The sequence below is a fragment of the Indicator indicator genome, chromosome Z (genome assembly GCF_027791375.1).
Source record: "Indicator indicator isolate 239-I01 chromosome Z, UM_Iind_1.1, whole genome shotgun sequence".
In the NCBI taxonomy this organism is placed as follows: domain Eukaryota; kingdom Metazoa; phylum Chordata; class Aves; order Piciformes; family Indicatoridae; genus Indicator; species Indicator indicator.
In genome coordinates, this window is record NC_072053.1 from 64341096 (window position 1) to 64353869 (window position 12774).

Here is a 12774-nt window from a genome sequence, read left to right on the forward strand (position 1 = left end):
ATCAGATAATCAGCAAAATCAAAAGTGAATAAAGACTGCAAGAACATTTCTCTACAGGTAATGGGGATGGGCATTTGGTTAGGAATGCTATCCTTATTCACTCAGGTAAATAACCATTTATCATTACAGCTGGATTTTAACTTTCTGTGATCTCACAGCAGTGCAACAGTCATGGGTTGAGTTGAATCTGCTGTTGATACTCAATACCATGCTGCCGTCATGCCAGGTCCAAACCAAAAGTGCTGGCTGGAGCAAAGTATCATAAGGCTTGAAGTTCAGACTGTAACATGAGAGGCTTCCTCTTCTTTCGGTTTCTCGATTTGGGGTGTTGGCCTTTTCTGCTGGGCTGTGGGTCAGTAGGTGGGTAGGTTTCTGGCTTCTGCTGCTGCTTCTGCATTTTGCTGTAGTTTTCTGCAAATAGGCTAAGGTAAATGTGCATCTTATCATCTCATTAAACTCTCTTTATCTCAACAGGGAGTTTTCTTTTTGTGTTAATTTCTCTTGTATCTGTGTGAGAGGAGGCTTGTAAGAGTGGGCTGTGCTAACCCAGCACACTGTCACATTGCTGTGGAGCCCCTTTCCCATTGTAATATCGTGAAGTGTAGCTCAAGCTATATATGGCTTCATGACTTTGTCAACAAAAAGCAATGCTGATTAGACTTGTCTGAGACAATGGTGCTGCCCGATGTCCCCTCTTCTGCACAAAGCTGTTGAGAAAAACCCATGGTGGACTTTCCAAAGACATGATAACATGTTAAGCTCCATGGGACTTAGTAAGGCTTTGCCCAAAATGTTCAGACTGAAGCTTTCAGCGTCTCAGCACAGGCAGGACTGTTACTGTTGTGTCCTGAGGGAAGAACACTGTGCTCAGAAAGCTCTCAGCTCCCCTGAGAAATGTTGAGCTAACTTTTACACCTCTATATTTTCTTCTAAAGGAATCAAGAGACAACTAGAATAAAAGTAAACATTCAGCTTGAAAGCAGAGAGAGCAAAACCCACTGAAATAACAAGGCCAAACTCATCCATTAAGCAGAAGGAGTTTTCAGCTGAGACATACATTTAATTTCAGTGTTGCTTCCAAGAGTGTTTTGCTTTTTCATATCTGTGGTACACTGTATAGTATGAACAAGTAAGAAGTTACTGGTCCACAATAAAAGGTTACTGTCCCACATTCCAAATACCCCAGTGCTCAATTGTTCATAACCTCTGGGACCAAGCATGCCAGTGTCTCATTACCATGTACAATAGATCAGAAAAAGCGGTTGTGCTAAGAAACACAGATGCTTAAATTCTGAAAACATTAATAGAAAAGATCAAATGGTAAGAGATAAGAGTGATGCTGTCGAGAAACAAGGTAAGGCAAAAAAGAAAATGAGAAGCTGAGATAACATTCAACATTAGAAAATATTTCCAGTGGGGAGAAAGGTCTTACAGTCATATCTCATCACAAAGAAGATGACTTCAGTAGACAGAATGATTACGAGGCTTTGTAGTGATTGCACTGAGGGGGGGGAAAAAAAGCAAGGCCAATGTAATTTACTGCATGTGCAGTCTTGTGATTTCTTCTGTGACTGAAAGATGTGTTGAAGAAGGCTGGGTTTTAATTTGATTTAGAAATCTAGTCTGTCAGGCAGTATTGGGAACAACACAAGAAAGCACCATTTGCAGGTATTAGTTTAATTTAATTACATCTTGCCACTGAAGTTATATACATGTCAGTTACATAAGATCTATGAAGCTGGTATATCATGAAGCAAAAAATGTAAGTCATAACAAACTTAGCAGACAGGCCAAAAGGTAAATGTCAACACTGATGGAAGAATGATAGAGTGATACCATTAGATTAATTATAAAGTCATCATAAACTTGCTTGAACAGTTGAGTGTAAAATATATTACATATATATATATATATATGTACACGTGAGGAAGAAGTTCTTCACCATGAGAGTGGTGAGAGCCTGGAATGGGTTGTCCAGGGAGGTGGTTGAGGCCCCATCCCCTGGAGGTGTTTAAGGCCAGGCTGGATGAGGCTCTGGCCAGCCTGATGTAGTGTGAGGTGTCCCTGCCCATGGCAGGGGGGTCGGAACTAGATGATCCTTGTGGTCCCTTCCAACCCTGACTGATTCTATGATTCTATGATATACATATACATATATATAAATTAGTTGTATGAAAGTTACCACTAGTAAATCTGATTTTGTCATCTGATGGCCATACCAAGGAAAGATATTATAACTGCAGTTTGTATGTGTGTGTGTATACTTTAAACAGGCAGCAGACTACATCCAAATAACTAGAGTTCCTCACACAGAAATAGCCACATGCACATTCACGTTGGGGGATAGACACGTTTCTTATTATCCAGAACATGAAGAACCTGCCCAGTGCCCCACCATGCTGGACACATGTGTGAGCCCAGGTCTTACAATCTGTTTTCTCCGTGCAGTGGAAAGAGGCAGCTACACAAGGATCACTAGATGATTTCTCAGGACAGACAATAAAAGTCTTGGTACTCAATGCTACACAAACTAATAGTGGCAGGACTGTGAAGAGATTTAGTTATTGCAATGATTTAATTATGACAATGTAATGTACCTATTCACAGGAGAGGTTCTTGAACATTCCTATCTTAGTAACTGAGGCAAATGTTTCCTTTGACTTAGGAATACTTAAGATTCCTTTCCTTTAGGAACTGTTTCAATTTCTTCATAATGTATTAAATAACCATTTTGCAACAGATTTTTTAGCACACTTTTAAACTCCTTCAGTCTGTATAACACTATGAGGGCTCCAGCCTAATTTGCACAATAAAATGCTGCTGTTCCCCATCAAAAGATCTCTACAAGAAGATAAAATTTCCATTGAAAGCATTGAACAGGCATAAAGAGAAATCTGTAATGGCAATTACTGTCATCATCATCTTTTTGAATTATGTATCCTTGTTTGCCATTATCATGGCTGAAGAGTAGCAAATAACCTGCTGTGCTTAAAACAGCAGGAGTTACAGACCCGAACTTGTAGTCATGACAGACCGTAAGCATCAATATGCTTTGGCAGATTGTGTTTTGACTGTTAAAATTAAGTAAGAGCTCCAAACACCCCTTTCCACCCTGCCAAAGCCACATGGCAAAGGTGTTTCCTGTCAGGAAACAGGTAAACATATAGACTAAAGCCCAGAACAGATCTCAGGAAAGAAACAAAACAACAGGGCAACTAGGAATAACTGCCTCCTTCCAGAGAAATACGTAATAGAAGCCTTTTGAAATGAACTTAGAAATTGTTGTGGGTTCAGTTTTAACTAAGCAACTACTTCACTTTCCTTCTTCCTAGATTCAAAATGGAACTTGCCTTTCAGTTCCTTCAGCTGCAAGAGAACTCCTTCAAATTTCACACAGAACACCTGTAGCCTAAGCCCTATGTAGGGCTGAAGAAATATGAAATATCACCAAGACAAGATTTCTTGGAAATAGCAGTTTCACTAATTTGCTATCATGGTTGTTAAGACCGTGCTAGTAACAACATAGACAAGATGGCAACTGGAAGCAGTGCGGAAAAAATGGTAGTGACAAGGGACTCCCCCAGTATGAAAATCCAAGTATTTAGCTATTCTCATTTTTTACCCCCATAAAACATACACACCTCTGGGTTTGAAATATCCCTGTTAGCCAGGGAAGCCTAACACTTTACAAAAGCGTAAGCAGGAGAAAAGTAGACGTTACACACAGGTCAATACCCTTCCATGGCAAAAGGGAAATTGGAGCAACAAGAGCACGCAAACCCTTTCTTTTTAGAAACAACTCTAATTTCTGCTTATCAAAGCATCAGCCCTTTTCAAAACAAATCTGTCTGCCCAGATTTTAAGGATGGAACACTCTCACTAATTTTGTTAGACTTCAACTTCCTTGAATTGTTTTCTTTATAAAATAGGATTCATTAAAGTGCAGCTACATGCATTTAAACACATGGAATATGACAACCACATGCCCTTCTATGTTCCCACTACTCGCAATAACTGTTTCATCTCTTTACTCTCTTTACTCTGTCGTATTCAGGTAGCAGTTGTGGGCAGTACAAACAGTAAGTGATGTATCCCTTTTTTACAGCTGATTGTGTGAATGTTACAGATCCCACTTTAAAACAAACAAAAACCAAGAAAACCAACCAACCAAAAAAAAAGGAAAAAAATTCAAGAAATGCTTAGAGAAACATACTTGTACATATTAATGCAATATTAAAAGCTAGAATTCCTTTCCTAGCCTAGCCAGTAGCAGATAGTTTAGCTTCTCTATATTAGAGAATCATTAGAAAGATTGCAATATAATGCAAGGTAGTGTGCAGTGCAGGAAAAAGTCAGCTGCTAAAAGATAATCAGTTGTTTCCCTGCCAGCCTTTTCTCCCCACGTCGGACCTCTGTGATATTGACAGCACTCATGGGCCTAGACAGAGTCCCTCCTCACCTAGCACTAACAGCACTGCATCTGGAATTAGTGAAGGGCTTTTTTAAAAGAAAAATAAAAAATAATTTAAAAAATACAATCCAGCTCATTGTCAGGATGACAGCTCTTCTTGTAAAAATTCCTTGATAACAGGAATCAGCAGCAGCTGGGCAGCAGCCCCCTTTTCAACCTGGTGCTACTGAAACTCTCACAAAGAGCAATAGTCACCCCACCCAGTGGAAAGAATGTTTGCTTGAATCAGCCATTAAATCAACCTCATTAACACAAAAAAACTTAAAAGGCTCAAAAGCTCTACACATCAGTCATCTATTTTGCTGACTGATTTTGCTGCAAATTTGCTAATCTAATTTGCCGATTTACTTTTGTTGGCCTGTAGGAATGCATGCCCCTGTAGCACATCAGCCAGTGCATCAGGTCAGATCAGGGGAGATGGGAATCTTTGACCACTGCAGAAGGAAACAGCACTGTACTAAGTTACTCTTCTATCCTCAAAAGCAGCTGACATAAGGCTACAGCTTACTGCAGCTGGAGAAGAGGCCTTATTTCTCTCCATCCCCAGGTCCTGCATCTGCCCTTCTCTCTGTCTGATCCCATCTTGTTGGTCGTCTTCTACCTCTCCACTACAAGCTAAATCTACTGCTTTAGTGAGCTGAATTGTCCCACAAAAGGGTAGAAACAGCACCAGAACCAGTGCAAATAACAACGATGGTAATGGGAGTACACAGCTGAAAAGATCAGGGAGTAAATGGGTGGCAAGAGCACAACAAACATTTGAGTTGGGTATTGCAGCAACCCCTCATGCATCAGAACGCCACATTAAAATCCTGAAGAATAAGAGAGGGTATTTTGAAGAGAAAACAGAAACAATCTGCTATCTGGCCACACATGCCAACAGCATGGTAACAGTTGTTTAAACATTTTTTCCTTGTCACGTTTTGAATTTGAGTATTTTCAAGCTTATTTTAAGTATAAAGCCTAACAGCACAAGACTGTGAGAAAACACCACCGTTGTGAGAGAAAGCCAGCATCTAAACCAGGGTACTACTTTACAACACAAGATAAAAAACGTCAAGCTAGTTTGGCACAGTCTGGGAAAAAAATGAAAGAGCAGTTACAAGTTTAACACACCATTTGCTTTTTATTTTTAATCAGTTATCATAAATGTACACAAGAGGATGCATCCTCATTTTTGTTCATCTTGAGTATATGAAATGACAGGGGAAGCAGATACACGGCATGAGTGAGGTCAGAAGTATCAAGACTGGTTCAAAACATTTCAAAATGTCATGCTAACAGGATATTACGGGAAGCTTTTAAAGCCATCACAGACGGGGCTTGGTTAACATCAGAGCTAGAATCCACACTACAAACAAGTTTGACATGGACTGAGAAAAGTAATTTTCCTTGTGTAATCTATCCAGGAATTCCAGAAGTGAAGGCTACATTAGGATTAGCAGGATGCAGTTTTCTCTGGTTTTCAATGAGTTCACTGACCAGATGAGTTATGAGACAGTAAGTGCAAATTGCTGCACTACTTTCTCATGCTATATTCATTTTTAGGAAGAATCTTAATAATAAGGCTGAAGAAGAGGCAGCAGCATTTGAGATATTACAAACCAGTCTAGCACCAAGCAACTCCCAAAATCTACTTCCATAAATGCCCTTAACTGGGTTGGGTAAGTAAGAAAACTTCTTTGTTTCCTGAAGCTACACGTGGTTGAGACGCGAGTTAAGATCAGCAATTTCAAAGATGAGAACACGTTCTACCCTTTGCAGTGTTTATGAGAGAATCCCACTCAAGCATATTGCCAGCTGTATATTATCAGGGTACTTTTGAAATGCAGTCACCCTAAACAGTACCCTGCCAACAGTGCAGCACTGCACTTCAGGAGAATTTTTGGGCACCCTCATAACTTAGACCTCTTTCTTCTACAGCTCTTTTCAGTTATGCTAATGAATTCTCTTCATCTCCCTCATAACAGACACGTGGTGAAAGGTTACTCCCAAAGAAGAGGTTTATTTACATACCTCACCAAAGGGATAGGTGAATCAGACTTTTTGCAGTGCTTTGAAGGCATAGCCAACTCAGGTTGGAAGTTTTCCCAGAATGAAATGTGGATCTTATCTTTCCCTTTCCATAGCAGTTGCAGGTGTTCTTAGCTGGCCTAATTCTGCCCCTTCTCAAATCAGTGAAAACTACTTCCAGGGAATCACCAAAGCCAACATTAAATGCCTTGACAAAGCTTTGCACTAAGTGTGCAATGACATCGTATTGCTGCTGGCCAGATTCAGTTCCCCATCTCATGTAAGCATAAGACAACCACTGTAAAGAAACAACCAACCAAATGGACAAAAAAAAAAAACAAACAACTCTCCTTCCCTCCCAACGACCAAAACAGAACAAACAACAAAACAAACTTTAAAAACCCACAGATTTTACACATATTCAACTTTGCATCATTTACTCCTGTAAAGCAATTCAGATTTTGTAAACTAAATGCATATTCTAATTCTGATATGCTTCTATTTTCAATCTATTAGAACTGTATCAAACTGAAATGACGAAGAAAAAAATGTGATCTCATTTGTACGACTGCTTGTTTACTGGCTTAGGACTCTGGAGACTTACACAGAATTAGAGAGTGTTTAGTTTTTAAAATAAATTTGTTGGCCTAGAAAGGTGAAAAGTGATGTTCATGACTTCTAGGCAGGTACCTCTACAACTTCAAAATAGTCATTGGGAAGAATCACATAGCCTTTCCCTGCCAATATGTCTTTTTCTTTCTGAAACTGAACAATCTCTCTCAGTTTTTCAATTTGTCTTTCTTGACGCCGACATCGCTGTTGCGCTGTCTTGAGCTTTTTCCGCAGTTTTTCAACTTGTTCCTCCAGCTGCTGAATTCTTTTTCGCTGATGAACTGTATCCTCTACGGTATAGTTGTGATCACAAAAAACAGCAAGATTGCTAGGGGTCTGGAGAGGAGGCATCAATAATCCAATACTTGGGTCTACAAATCTGGCATCTATTTGAGACAAATGAAAAGGAGGAGTTGATGGAGATGGTGGTAGTACTGGAGCTGCTGGTGGCGGTGGTGGAGGTGGTGGTGGTGGAGGAGGAGGAGGAGGTAGTGGATCTTCTGGCTGTTCTGCAAGTTCTTCAGGCTGGAAATAATAAGAAAAAAGTACATTTAAAATTCTTAACATTGTTTTCATCACAGCTTCTTTACCACAGCCCCAGAATAATATAAAGAACCAGGATTGAGATTAATAAATTTCAAAGCCTAAATTTTCAAAACTGACAGAGTTCTGGGCCTGTTTGGTCTGGCTTCTTAAGATATTTTAAAGCAGCTTTATTTTCAGGACTCTTTGAAACTCAAGTCTTCGATGTCTCACATAAATCAAAATCTGAAGAACATAGCAATTACTCTCACTTGAAGACTTAGGTCAAAGATATATCTACAATTAGCTAAGAATCAAGAATGCAGGGTGCAGTTTCATAAAACTGAGTTCAGCTCATTTGATAGCTCCTCAACTGCTATCCCATTTCCCTTTGCCCCTCCTTCTTTCTGCTGCATCACACCATTACATACTTTGAACTCGTCAGATAACTTAATTGAAACCACAGCAGAAGCAGATAACCTTCTGCTGAGGTAGAATAATGGTCACTTACTAAGGGGGGGCTGATAAACTGGCAGAGCAGAGAGGTAGTGTCATGGGTTGAGTTGAATCTGTTTCTGATATTCAACACCATGCTGTCATCACGCCAGCTTCAAAAGGAAAGTATTACGGGGCTTGAAGTTCAGATTGCAACACCAGAGGCTTCCTATTTCCAGTCACTGCTTTCAGTTTTCTGGGCTTGAGGGTGGGGGCTTTTTCCACTGGGCTGGGCTGCGGGTCACAGGGACGGGGTAGTCACTGGCTTCTGCTGATGCTTCTGCATTTTGCTGAGCTTTTTTCACCACAAAGTAGGCTAATGTAATTGTGCACTGTATTACCTCCTTTATATAGTAAACTCTTTTTATCTCAACTCTTTATCTCAACGTGGAGGGGTTTTTTTGCATTACTTTCCCTCACTTCTGTGTGGGGGGAAAGCAGAATGTGTTAAGCCAGCACACGCAGACACATGAAAGCATGCACCTCAACAACTGGAAGGGACTGTATGCTGCTGGGGCTGCAGCATAAGGGTTCAGATTTAAGAGACATCATGAACTAAAAAACAGCTCTTCAACAGCCAAGCCCTGGTATTTGCTCTTTGCTCAAACATAGTAAATGCTAACATGACAGAAAGCTATTTGTTCTCCCATCATCAGTACAGAAGTATTCTGTCCTTTATTACAAGTCAGAGCAATGTAACACAAAGTATGACCCACACTTGTGTTGGTGTGTGGAAGGACTGAAAAACAAGGCTGAACAGTTGGCATATGGGATGGAGAATGAAGGAGCATGATTCTCTCTTTTGGCAGCAGCAGAGTATCGATTGGCTCAACTCCACACAAAACTGCAGTCTTTACCATACCGCTCTCAATGGGTTTGCTCATATAGTTCAGGACAACACAGATTCCTTATCACTTGACAATACATGTCAGCAGAGAATCAGATTCTTCTGTCCCAGAGGAATGCGGTATAATTCACAAATGCTTTTGAGCACAGTATTAAAAAAAACCAACCAAACAAAAAAACCCCACCGTAGCACTGATAAACAAAACAAACTTGTATATTCCCTGTCTGAAAGAACACCTAACACATTCTCAGTGAAAGAGGTACTGAACCAATTTTCTAGCTACCTTTCTGTTTCCAATGTTATTACTACACATAAAAGCATAAGGACAGGGACAACATGGACTGTAAGAGCAGCTGACAATCCTCATCGTCTAAATATCAAGCTAATCAGATATGAAGGTTATGTCATTAACTTCCATGACTTTACATACAAACAAGTTAATACTTGGTACTGCAGCATCTAGATATCGCTCTTGTACAAACCACAACACTTGGCAGACAGCTGCTGACAAAGCAGTTTTGTGATTGGAGTTGACACAAAGTCAAGTATTACTGATCACTTTACAAAACCAATCAGCTACCATTTTTATTTCTCAGTTATAAGAAATTGCTCCTAATAGCGTGCCTAATTCAGACATGAATATTCTATAGAGTTCGACTCTATTAGTTATCACTTTCAAACTTCTCTACTAAAAAAAAAAAATATAAGACAAAGATGTAGCAAGCAAAGAAAAATTCACCCTTGATAGAAGCCCAAGCAAAAAGCAGATTGTTGCAGGACAGTTGAATTCACACAGATACTTCTATTTGCAGTTTATCAAACACATGCCACCTCTATAAATATGTTGCTATTGTCATAACATATCATGGAAAACAGGTATGTGTCAGTGATACCAACAACTTGTCACAGGAAAGAAAACACCCTCCACACATGAGTAAATGAAAGTATTTCAAATTACAAAACGCAAAAGATAAGAAGTTGTATTTAAAGCGTGGATTCAATACAACCACTTCTATTCTTTGTTACATTATTTCCTGAAGATATGTGGCACTTTATTTAAAAGTGTCATGAGATAAATAGGAATAGAACTAAATCTTTCTCTGTAATTAAAAAGACACTCTTCTGTGTTTTTGTAGATCCAGGCACTATCCCAAAATGGGAGACATGGCTCATCACTAATCTTGCTGTACCAATCACACTTACATTTATTCAGCTTTCAGATTTCAAAAAATTTTGCAACGGTTTTGCATGTGACAAAGAAAAGGTGTGTGGTAGAGACACACACAGTCTCTTCTTTGTATTTTTCAAATACATTCCCTTTTTATTTCTGCATCAGATCCAACACTGCATATAAAAAGGAAAATCAAACAAGCAGAAATCCCTGTTTACCTCTGTGCATTTCATCCCATTACAGTCTTTCATATCCTAGACCTATCAATCCTGTTTTCTCTTTTGTCACTTCCTCTACAGCAGAGTACCAAGAGAACTAATATTTTATGTCCTTTATTTAAGAATCAACCTTTTCCATTCTCATCTTGCAGTTACTACATCAAAAAGGAAGAATTCATAACTGACTCCCACCTCAGAGCACACTGCTTTAGTGGCATAGTGACGGGAACAATACATCTCAATGGAGAATAACATCAGAAGTTCAGAGAAAGTCAGGGGCCAGTCTGGCTTATAAACACAAGGTAGGGTGTTAAGGGAAGACAGAAACGGTTGGTCTCAGCACTGACAGAGGGCAGATGCAGCTACTCTTCTGCATTTCACTTTTAACTCTGTGAAGCCAGAACCCTTTAGAACTAAGGTCCATCAGGTCTTCAACATTAGCAGCATGGCAGAGTACAGCACAATTTCCAAGTATTATAGAAGCCTCTCTAAAACTCCAAATGCCATAAATACAGCTAAATAACTTAACTACAGGGCAATGCTTTCTTACTTTGATGTCATTCCATTTAATTCACCAAAAGGCTTTAACCAAAGTTTCACTGCTCAGGCTCCCAAATATGCCCACAAGAGCAGGTCAGTGCTACTGCACAGCTGTACAATGCTCTCTAAGTGCTCCAGAGTCTCAGATGGCCTACAGCTCTGCTCTTGTCAAAGCCAATGAGAATGCCTGTTGGATGTGTTTTGGCTACCACAGTCCTCCACGTGCCTCCAGGTACACCTGCTACCAAGTATCCTTCACAGTCTGTATCCTCTCCCTGCTGCCCTGCTAAGCTAATGTAAGGAATATACACACATCTTACACTATGAGTGTTTCAAGTTACCTTTTCACTGGGTTCAGTATAACAAAATATTGTGGGCACAGCATTTTCTTTTAGAAGCTTGTTGTTGCATTCCCTTTTAAAGCAATCAGGAGTGAAGTGTTCTGAACAAATACTGCTGTACTTGGTTGGCTTGAAGTTTTTCCTTTTAACAGCAGCTTCCCATTTCTTGCAAAGATCAGGTCTTGTAAGAGGAAACCTGTAAATAAGAAGTACTTTCATCTTTTTTGGAAAACCTTTTAACACGGGGTTGGGTTAAAGCTAAACCCCATAGAATCACAGAATAGCTTGAGTTGGAAGGGTTCTTAAAGACCATCTAGTTCCAACACCCTTGCCATGGACTGGGATGCCTCTCACTTGACCAAGTTGCTTAAAGTCTCATTCAGTCTGGTCTTAAAAGCTTCAGGCATGAGGCATCCAAAAATTCTCTGGGCAGGCTGTTCCAGTATCCACCACACTTGTTGTAAAGAACTTCTTCCTCATGTCAAATGTAAATCTACTCTGCTCTTGACCTCTGTCCTATCACCACAAGCCCCTATAAAAAGTCTCTCTCCAGCTTTCTTGCAGCCCCCTTGAAGCACTGGAAGACCATGGTAAGGTCTTCTCGGAGACCTCCCTCTTCTTCAGGCTGAACAGACTCAACTCACTCAGCCTGTCCTCGTAGGGGAGGTTCTCCAGCCCTCTCATCACCTTTGTGGCCCTCCTCTGGACCCTCTCCAACAGATCCATGTCCTTCTTTTATTGGGGGCTACAGAGCTGAACGCAGTACTCCAAGTGGGATCTCATCAGAGCAGAGTAAAATCATCCCCCTTGACTTCTAGCCACGCATATTTGATGCATCCCAGCTCTCTGATGGGCTCACAGAGCCAACCCAGACATCGCACACGGTGCGGGCTGGGGATCTCCCCACTCTGGAACCGTGGAGAGTGTCCTCTCTCTCTGGCACACGCAGCAAAAACAACGCTGTCCCCCGGCTTTCCCCCGAGACGGGCATGCACACAGTGCCAACCCGCTCCTGCCGTGGCGCTCCCGCCTCCGCGGCCAACCGCCTCCGCGGCCAACCACAGCGCGCGGCCAACCGCCGCACCCCGCCCCGCGCTGCCGGCCCGCATGCGCGAGCGTCCCCCTCTCCCCCAGACCTCGACAGCGCCTGACGCCACCACCCCCTCCAGGCGGGCACGCGCACCGCGGCCTCGACCCCGCCCTCATCGCGGCTCGGCTCCGCCCCGCCCCCCGCGTTCCGCTCTCACTTGTGGAAAGAGATGGGCTTCTCTTTGTCGTATCGGTTCCGGCAGCGGTAGGCGGAACACGACTGCACCATCCTTCCTCTGCCGCCCTCACCGCAGCTCAGCGTCAGGGAGACGAGGTCGAGGGCGCCGTTAATTCACTGCTGGGCGCCCACTCCCCCCTCCCCCCGCCCGTGACCCTCCGAGAGGGAGAGGAACGGGACGCGGCCTCTCCCAACTCCAAGATGGCGGTGCCAGCTTCAGCACAACTCTCGCGGTCTTTCTTCACAATCACCCATTGGCGGATTTGCACTTGGAGGC

At 41.7% G+C, this 12774-nt stretch overlaps 1 protein-coding gene across 1 annotated transcript; it reads right to left on the minus strand.

Moving 5' to 3' along the window:
* Positions 1–7031: 7031 nt before the first annotated feature.
* Positions 7032–12548, minus strand: THAP1 (THAP domain containing 1). Its single transcript, XM_054397695.1, has 3 exons — positions 12478–12548; positions 11231–11426; positions 7032–7621 (listed from the first exon to the last, which is right to left on the minus strand). The coding sequence occupies exons 1-3, from the start codon at positions 12546–12548 to the stop codon at positions 7163–7165; spliced, it is 726 nt and encodes a 241-aa protein (XP_054253670.1). The 3' UTR covers positions 7032–7162.
* Positions 12549–12774: the final 226 nt, after the last annotated feature.